Source organism: Henckelia pumila, chromosome 4, assembly GCF_033568475.1.
Source record: "Henckelia pumila isolate YLH828 chromosome 4, ASM3356847v2, whole genome shotgun sequence".
NCBI classification, from domain to species: domain Eukaryota; kingdom Viridiplantae; phylum Streptophyta; class Magnoliopsida; order Lamiales; family Gesneriaceae; genus Henckelia; species Henckelia pumila.
This window is the reverse complement of record NC_133123.1, coordinates 57,371,469-57,380,914: the sequence shown is the minus strand read 5'-3', so window position 1 is coordinate 57,380,914 and position 9,446 is coordinate 57,371,469. Positions and strand designations below refer to the sequence as shown.

Here is a 9,446-nt window from a genome sequence, read left to right as displayed (position 1 = left end):
CATCCAGAGGGGAGTGAGAGTTGGTTTTTCTATGGTGAGGGAGCGCGACCCCCGATGCCCTTGGTATCAGCTTTGAGAGCCTGTCGAGCTCTAGAGTCTGGCGGGGAAGGCTACCTTATCTATGCAGTTGATTTGTCCGCTGAGAGTATTGGAATAGAGAGCATTCCTGTTGTGGATGAATTTCCAGATGTATTTCCTGATGAGATTCCGGGTTTTCCTCCTGCTAGGGAAGTCGAGTTTGGCATAGAGTTGATGCCGGGTACTTCGCCTATTTCTAGAGCACCGTATCGTCTGGCTCCGTCAGATATGCGTGAGTTGAAGAATCAGCTTCAGGATCTTTTGGACAAGGGGTACATTCGTCCTAGTGTATCTCCTTGGGGAGCTCCTGTTCTCTTCGTGAAGAAGAAGGATGGGTCGATGCGGCTGTGCATTGACTATCGGCACCTGAATCGAGTCACTGTGAAGAACAAGTATCCGTTGCCTCGTATTGATGACTTGTTTGACCAGCTGCAGGGCACATCAGTTTACTCCAAGATTGACTTGAGATCTGGGTATCATCAGTTGAGAGTCCGTGATCAGGACGTAGCCAAGACTGCATTCCGTACTCGCTATGGGCATTACGAGTTCCTAGTGATGCCATTTGGTTTGACCAATGCGCCGGCTATATTCATGGATCTGATGAACCGTGTCTTCAGGGAGTATTTGGACAAGTTTGTCGTGGTCTTCATTGACGACATCTTGGTTTATTCGCGTAATACGGAAGAGCATGTTTCTCACTTGCGGTTGGTACTACAGACTCTTCGAGATGAGCAGTTGTACGCCAAGCTGAGCAAATGTGAGTTCTGGATGGATATCTTTCTCGGCCATATCATATCCAGGGAGGGAATTTCTGTTGATCCAATCAAGATTGAAGCGGTACTTAATTGGTCGCGTCCGACGACAGTTGCTGAGATCCGTAGTTTTCTGGGTCTAGCAGGGTATTATCGTCGCTTCATTCTGAACTTCTCTCAGTTAGCTCGACCGTTGACGCAGCTTACCCGCAAGGGTGTGGATTTCGAGTGGTCCTCCGAGTGTGAGGAGAATTTCTGTGAGCTTCGATGGCGGTTGACTTCTGCGCCAGTGTTGGCATTACCGTCAGGATCTGGAGGGTATGTAGTTTACACGGATGCTTCTCTTCAGGGGTTGGGTTATGTCCTGACTCAGAATGGGCATGTGATCGCATACGCTTCTAGACAGCTGAAGCTTCACGAGGACAACTACCCAGTCCATGATTTAGAATTTGCAGCCATTGTGTTCGCTTTGAAGATCTGGCGTCATTATCTGTATGGAGAGAAATTTGAGATCTTCACCGACCATAAGAGTCTCAAGTATTTGTTCACTCAGGCGGAGTTGAACATGAGGCAGAGACGTTGTATGGACTTGCTTAAGGACTATGATTGCGAGATTAAGTACCATCCAGGAGCTGCTAATCTCACCGCTGATGCTTTGAGTCACAAGGTGCGACTATCCGCACTTCAGACTTGTTCGATGTCTAGTGCGATCAGTGACTGTTGTACTTCAGGTTATACCTTCAAGCATAAGAAAGGTATGCAGAGTATCCAGATGTTTGCGATATTATCTGAGCCAGCCTTGTATTCGCGGATCCGAGATGCTCAGATGTCTGATTCGAAGACCCAGCGTTTAGCTCATCTAGCTAACGAGGGTAGCTCGTCTGGATTTCATTATCAGTCAGATGGATTTCTGTGTTTGTCTGGCAGGCTTGTGATTCCGCAGGATGAAGAGTTGCGAGAGGAGATTTTGTCTCAGGCGCATCGCACTAAGTTGAGTATTCATTCTGGGAGCAACAAGATGTACAAGGATCTACGTACTCGTTTCTGGTGAAAGGGAATGAAAAGCAATATTTATCAGTTTGTTTCGAGATGTTTGGTGTGTCAACAGGTCAAGGCAGAGCACCGACGACCTGGAGGATTGCTTCACAGTCTTCCTATTCCTGAATGGAAATGGGAGTTTATCACAATGGACTTTGTGACCCATTTGCCGGTATCCCCGAGGAACTGTGATGCTATCTGGGTTGTGGTGGACCGACTCACCAAGTCAGCGCATTTCATTGCCTATAGCCGAGAGTACTCTGTGGATCGCATGGCACGGATGTACATTCAGGAGATCATTCGACTTCATGGAGTGCCTGTGAGCATTATCAGCGATCGGGACCCCAGGTTTACTTCTAGATTCTGGGGGAGTGTTCAGCGTGCGATGGGTACTACTGTCAGTTTGAGTACTGCCTATCATCCGGAGACTGATGGTCAGTTAGAGCGCACTATCCGTACTTTGGAAGATATGCTTAGAGCGTGCGTCATGGATTTTGGTTCAGCCTGGCAGGATCATTTGCCGTTGATCGAGTTCGCGTACAACAACAGCTATCATACTAGTATTGAGATGACACCTTTTGAGGCGTTGTACGGGCGACGTTGTCGTACTCCACTCTTCTGGGAAGAAGTGGGGGAGAGACAGGCTGAGGGACCGGAGTTTATCCAGCAGGCGATAGATATTGTTGATCAAATCAAGAAACGGATTAAGACTGCACAGGATCGTCAGGCCAGTTATGCTAATATCAAGCGTAGGCCCTTGCAGTTCGAGGTCGGGGAGAAAGTTTTTCTGAGAGTGTCACCTTTCCGCAAGATTCTCAGATCTGGCCTTAAGGGCAAGTTTTCTCCCAGATTTATCGGTCCGTTTGAGATCTTGGAGAGCATTGGTGATTTGGCTTATCGACTAGCTTTGCCACCGCATCTATCCAGTATTCACGACGTGTTCCACGTATCTCTGTTGCGACGGTATGTGGCAGATGAATCTCATATTCTGCAGCGGTCTGAGGTTCAGGTAGACAAGGATTTGACTTATGTTGAGAAACCTCTTCGTATCCTAGATTATAAGGATAAGGTTTTACGGAACAAAGTCATTCCTTTGGTTTTAGTTCAGTGGCAGCTCCGAGGCACTGAGGAAGATACTTGGGAGCTTGAGGACAGGATGCGTAAAGACCATCCTGAGTTGTTTTGATTTCATTCTTTAAGTTGTATTCAGTTGCAAACTCTGTAAACGTTTGATTTGAATAAAGAATGTTTCTGATTTCTGTATTTGCATTCGGTACTTAAGATCTGATTTTGATGACGAAATATCTTAAGTGGGGGAGAATGTAGTAGCCCGTAACCAAAATCAGTAATTAAGTAATTAATCATAATTACTTGGGTAGAGTTCGGAAGCTCCGAAGGTGAGTTCGGAAGCTCCGATCAGGATCGGAAGCTCCGAACAGGATCGGAAGCTCCGATCGATATTACGTCAGGCATGACGTGTGGCAAGATCGGAAGCTACGATCAGGACCGGAAGCTCCGATCACCCCTATCCGAAGTCAACAAGTGATATTTTGACACGTGGCAGATCAGGATCTTCGGAAGCTCCGATGGCAGGATCGGACGTTCCGATCAGTGGTTGGCCAGCTGGAGCTTTGTCTAGGTTTTATTATTGTTGTTTGGGTTTATACAGCTATTCGATTTGGTTGTATATTATTGGATAAATTACAGATTCCTTTACTTGGGGTTGTAAATTATTTATGGTTTCCGCAGTTTTATTCTGATATCTGTTTAATTAAGTTTAATTGCATGCCTAAGTTCTGCTTAGTAGGTGATCCGGGTAAGGGTCACTACAAAAACTCCCTGGATCCTTAAGCTTTTGTGGCATCTTCTTTTGAAGCACCGCACTGCACTCTTCAGTTAAGCTCACTACCTCGTTCTCTAGCAGCTTCCTCTTCTCGGACATCATCTCCTTGATGAATTTTGCGTAGTTCGGCATTTGTTCCAAAGCATCAGCAAAGGGGATGTTGATGTGAATTTTCTTGAAAATCTCCAAAAATTTGGAGAACTGCTCATCCAATGCCTTCTTCTTGAACCTCTGCGGGTAGGGGAGTGGCGGCTTGTACATCGGTTTTGGGTCAGGTTTAGGCTCCTTCTCTTTCTCCTCTTCAATAGCATGTGCTTGGACTTCAGCTTCTTTTCCACTCCTCAACTCTATGGCATTGCACAGCTCTTTGGGATTTACCTCAGTATTGCTTGGAAACAGGCCTCTATTATTATCCTTCAGTGTGTTCGCCAACTGCCCGATGCTAGTTTCCATGGATTGAAGTACAGCACCCATGTTGGCCATGTGCGTCTCCAAGCTGTCGAGACAAGATTCAGTTCTCGCCATCCTCTTACCTGATTCTTGCACAAAAGTACTAACCACATCCTCCAAAGACTGCATACCCTCATCCTTGTTTCCATTGAAACCCGGAGGATTCAACACATTTCTATTGTTAGCATACAAAAAATTTTCATGATTACGCAAGCTAGGATGATAGGTATTTGGGACAGGGTTACCTCTGTGACCGATTATTTCGGTATTAAAAATAATTACTGGCAAGTGTACCAGGTCAAGTTATAATATAGTTGGACAGAGTTAAAGTCGATCTCACAGAGACTAATGTTTAAATACTAAGATATAGACTATTCAAATTAATCTAGGCTAAATAAAATGAAGGATTTTTCTGAACTATTAAACTAATTAAATTAAAATAAATTATTCTAAAACAAAAAATTAAATTAAATTAAAAGAGCATAAAAGCTTTAAGACTGATTCAAATTTTAGGAAAACGACCAGAAACACACAACGGTACCAGACATCGATAATTGCCACGTATTGGATTTAATCAAACAAAACTCATTCATATTCACGACGAAATTTCCTAGAATAATTATTAACATATTTCTAGAATTAATAACCCTATTTTCATTTAACAGTCCAATTATTTCTAAATGAATTTAATTAAACAAAAACGCATTCACGAGTTATGGAATTTCAGCTTTCGCCAAAAATCGCACACTGAAACCGAATACTATTTCTAGTCGGTTTAACCATGTGTTGATCAATATTTTTGAAGCTAAATTTCAATCTTTTCTTTTTCAAGTCCAGATCGAACGACATACAGGCAATTAATTGGCCAGATTAAAAGCAAGAATTATTCACAAACATTAATCAATAAATATTTCAAAAATCAAAATTCAATCAATCCGTTTCATGAACAAAAATCAATAGTCTGGCCCTATTGTGGCCCCGGTCAAAAGACGACCACTCCATAATAATAAAATCAAACAAAAGTTTCATGTTTGAATTCATAATAAAATAAAACAGAAAAAGAGGAAAATAAAATTCTCAGCAATAGTGCCGAATCTTGCTTGCGTTGCGCGTTTCTTCTCTTCCAAGCTCCAGCCGTCAAATCCCGAAAATCTCTCCAAAATTTATCAGTCTAAAAAATCAGAAGTTCAAAAGTCCTCTCTAATTAGGGCTTGATTCCCTTTTATACCTCCTCTTTTTTTTTCGTCCAAAATAATATCCAATGTAGCCCAAAATAATCAGAGTTCCAAAATTCCCAAATTCTGCGCGAATTAATTTTTTCCATATTTGCGATGTACACGTACCCCAGACATGGTCCGTGCCTAGGTCCGTGCATTAAAAACTCCAGCCCAATCATTTTACGAAGCCACACGGACCCTCTTCCAAAAGGTGCACGGGGTCCGTGCATTTTTCTGTGACAAACATCTCAAAAGCCGATGGTACATAGACCCTTTTCCAAAATTTGCACGGGGTCCGTGTATTATTTTTCTTCCAATGTCTTTTGCATCGAACATGCACGGACCCTCTTCCAAAGTATGCACAGGGTCCGTGCTATTTCCTTCCTTCAATTCTCTTGGCGACTTAAGATTTTTCCATGTTCTCCGGCCAAGATCCAACGTGGCATTGAATTGTTTGACTTTTTCTTCAATATTCAGTTCTTCTCAAATCTTAGTCAAACCTACAAACATAGAAAATATGACGATTTATGCACAAAAATTGGAATATAAATGCCAGATAAGCACGAATACGACAAAATAAAGTGCCAAATAAGCTATAAAATTCGTGCTTATCAAATCCCCCACACTTAGCTTTTGTTCTTCCTCGAACAAATCAGAAGAAATTAGAGATGAAAAATATCGATACAGAGTGGCACAATCAAAACCTTTCAATCTACCAAATCTCGTCACACCCAATCAAAGGCTCATACTTCGAAAATCACAAGCCTCGCTTTCGTCGCAATTTAAAACTCGAACACTACCCAGAAAAGATCAACAGAATGAGACGTGTGTAGTGTGAGTGTCAGAACTTATACTCCTCAAAAGTTTTTCGGTTTAAAGATCTCTAATGTTTATTCACCAACTAAAATTTTTATTTTTTTTTTCTCGCCCCATATGCTTATCTTTCATATCCCTCTCTACTAAATATGGAACAATTATGACTTGGTCAATAGGTCTTTTAAGCTTATAACGTTCGGCCATGGTTCACGGCTACAATAAAGGATAGGAAAGCAAAAATGAGAGACAACAAACAAGTTGCCATTTAGCGCAATTAAAAAGCTCCATTCCCCATCTATTATTGAATTTCATCACCTTCTTTTGATTCATCAATACAACCATTCTCTTCTTCTTTTTCCTCCTTTTCTTTTCAATACCCCTTAAAAAATTTTTTTTCGGGTACTTTCTTCTCTGTTTTCTTTTTTTTTTCTTTTCAACTCAACCCTTTCTTTCATTCAAAAATAATTCACTAACTCCTTCAAATATTTTTCTGTGAATACTTGGAGTTTTTTGTATATTTAAAAGCGCCAAAAGGGTTTGTTTCTCTCAAAACTTAGGTAGGAAAAATAGTGTATGGCTAAAAATCAGGTGGTCAATGTAGGACATAAGAGATGACGAATGGGGTCTAATTGTGTGCCATTGGCACACACCATTCGATTTTTATCAGGCTCAATGGGGTTACTAGGGAAAAAAAATGATTTCTCAGGTAGACTTGAAAGGCTCAAACGGTCCAAAGATTGCCTAAATCATCCCTAAGTCATAATCATTCAAATTTTCGCTTCGAGGACTAATCAGACAAGTTCTAGGGATAACAACTACAATTTTTCTCTCTTTTACCAAATTTTATTTTTTTTCATGAGATCACCTCTTACCAATTCACAATTAACTTGCATAAGTCTGACAAAAGTGCATGAAAGGTGTCTCATAAAGTCAATGCAAAACTAGTTCATATCAAAGTCTCTCCTTGCAACTACAGCTAATCTCATTCAGTTTTAGGCACAAAACAATTTTTCAGGCGATCAAAAATCTAGCAAACTAATTGGTATGTCATGTAAACCACAAGTGCTCATCTCTTTTTATTTTGAAAGTTTTTGCTAAGTGATGTGAAACAGAGCGTAATGAACGACCTACCCCCACACTTAGAATGCGACACTGTCCTCAGTGTTAAGCTAATAAAACATAAAGCAAGAAAAATAGTAATACCAAAAACACTTTCCTGAAAAATGTCGTTGGCCATGTAACACAAGGGGCAGGTGACAACCTGAATGATAAGACGCCCAACAATACGCGCGCTCTCTCCTCCTCAATCATCGATTTACTTAGATTCAGTAAAAATCTGCACCCACAAAAATTCACCGAGATTAACTAAAGAAGAACTAAAAATAAATTAAACAATAAAAACAAAACAAAACGAAATAAAAAATAAAATAAAAAAAAACAAAAGGAAAAGGAACTGGGTTGCCTCCCAGCAAGCGCTAAATTTATAGTCTATAGCCCGACTGTGCTTCCCTTTCAATTTTAAGGTGGATCATTTGATGTCGTGGATCTATATCCTTCGTCACCACGATTTCTGCCTATGCTGTCATCCACCATCACTATGGGTCCAAGTCTTTTTATATCATCGATGCTCCACCCCATTGTGCGAATATAATCGCGTAAGAGCCTAACAAGCTTTGATTCTTCTCTACCTGCCAAATAAGATGACACAATTACAGGTATACTTGAATCTTCCAACGTCACATATTTCAAATAAGAGGGCAAAGTTTTATATTCAAGTCCAGGAGGCTCTTCGACAGAAAATTTTGGATTTTGCGAGATTGCAGTTAATTCTTTCTTCTTCAAAGAGGACAATTTCACTTCATTTCGTACCTCAACATTGCTACCTACACATGTACCACGAGCATCAACATTTAGACAAAAATCATTGACTTTAGGATAAGAGAAATCACTTTTAAACATATTAAACACCACTTTCTTCTCATTCAACCGAAGTATTAATTCCCCCTTCTGAACATCAATTAATGCTCTACTGGTTGCCAAGAATGGACGTCCTAATATCAAAGGAGTTTCACGATCATCATCCATATCAAGTACCACAAAGTCCACAGGAAAGATAAATTTATCAACTTTAAGCAAAACATTCTCCACTATTCCCTTAGGATGTTTAATTGATCTATCAGCAAGCTTGAGGGACATAGTGGTAGGTTCCATTATTCCTATACCCAATTTTTTTGCAAGTGAATATGTCATTAAATTGATACTAGCACCTAGATCACATAAAGCCTTATCAAATGACATACTACCGATAGCACAAGGTATAGAAAAACTCCCTGGATCTTGAAGTTTTGGTGGGAGCTTGTTTAGAAGTACTGCCAAACATTCCTCATTCAAATTCACGGTACCCAAATTGGTCAACTTCCTCTTATTTGCTAGAATTTCTTTCAAGAACTTAGCATAACTCGGTATTTGAGCTAGGGCATCTGCAAAAGGGATGTTAACATGGAGTTTCTTGAAAATTTCAAGAAATTTTTTTAATTGATGATCAAAATTTAATTGTCTAGCTCTTTGGGGAAAAGGAAGACTAGAAATATCAACATTCGAATTTAATTCATCTTCCTTACCTTTCTTACCTTTGCGTGGAGAGAGAATGACTTGTTCTGGTGTGTGCTCTACCTTGACTTCTATCTCCTCTGTCTTGACTGTCATAGCTTGTTGCACAAAGATGGCATTCACTTACTTAGGATTCTTCACTGTGTCACTAGGTAGTGAGCCTGGAGCCCGGGAAGATAACTGGTTCGCCAATTGTCCCAACTGAGTTTCAACCCTTTGCATCATGGCATCATGGCTCTGCCATCTCATCCCATTTCTAGCTATGTATTTTGCAAGCATATCTTCAAGATTTGACTTGTTCTCAGATGTGTTGAAACCCGGCGGCATAGAAGGTCCAACACCTTGTGGAGGTCTAACTATTTGCTGCGGAGGCCTTTGTTGTGCAGGCTGCTGAGGTAGATTAAAACATTGAGGCTCGATAGAATTTTCAGCCTGTTTCCACCCAAAATTTGGGTGACTTCTCCAACCCGGATTGTATGAGAAACTGTACGGATTAAACTGTTGTCGCCCTTGGTTCCCCACATAATTCACTGAATCTCCTTCAAAAACTGGCATCCCATCAAAAAATGCATCTGGCATGAATGGAATGCCACTTGATGGTCCTCCAACTGCCTCAGTGCTACCTTGGACTTGATTCACTTG

At 40.9% G+C, this 9,446-nt stretch overlaps 1 protein-coding gene across 1 annotated transcript; it reads right to left on the bottom strand.

Annotated features, from left to right (window-relative positions):
* Positions 1-7,712: 7,712 nt before the first annotated feature.
* On the bottom strand, positions 7,713-8,900 carry LOC140861038 (uncharacterized). The gene has a single exon (XM_073264045.1). It carries the CDS (start codon positions 8,898-8,900, stop codon positions 7,713-7,715), a length of 1,188 nt encoding a protein of 395 aa, XP_073120146.1.
* Positions 8,901-9,446: the final 546 nt, after the last annotated feature.

Coding starts and splice junctions, on each gene's coding strand:
- LOC140861038 (XM_073264045.1), bottom strand. CDS start 8,900: ATGACAGTCAAGACAGAGGAGATAGAAGTCAAGGTAGAGCACACACCA.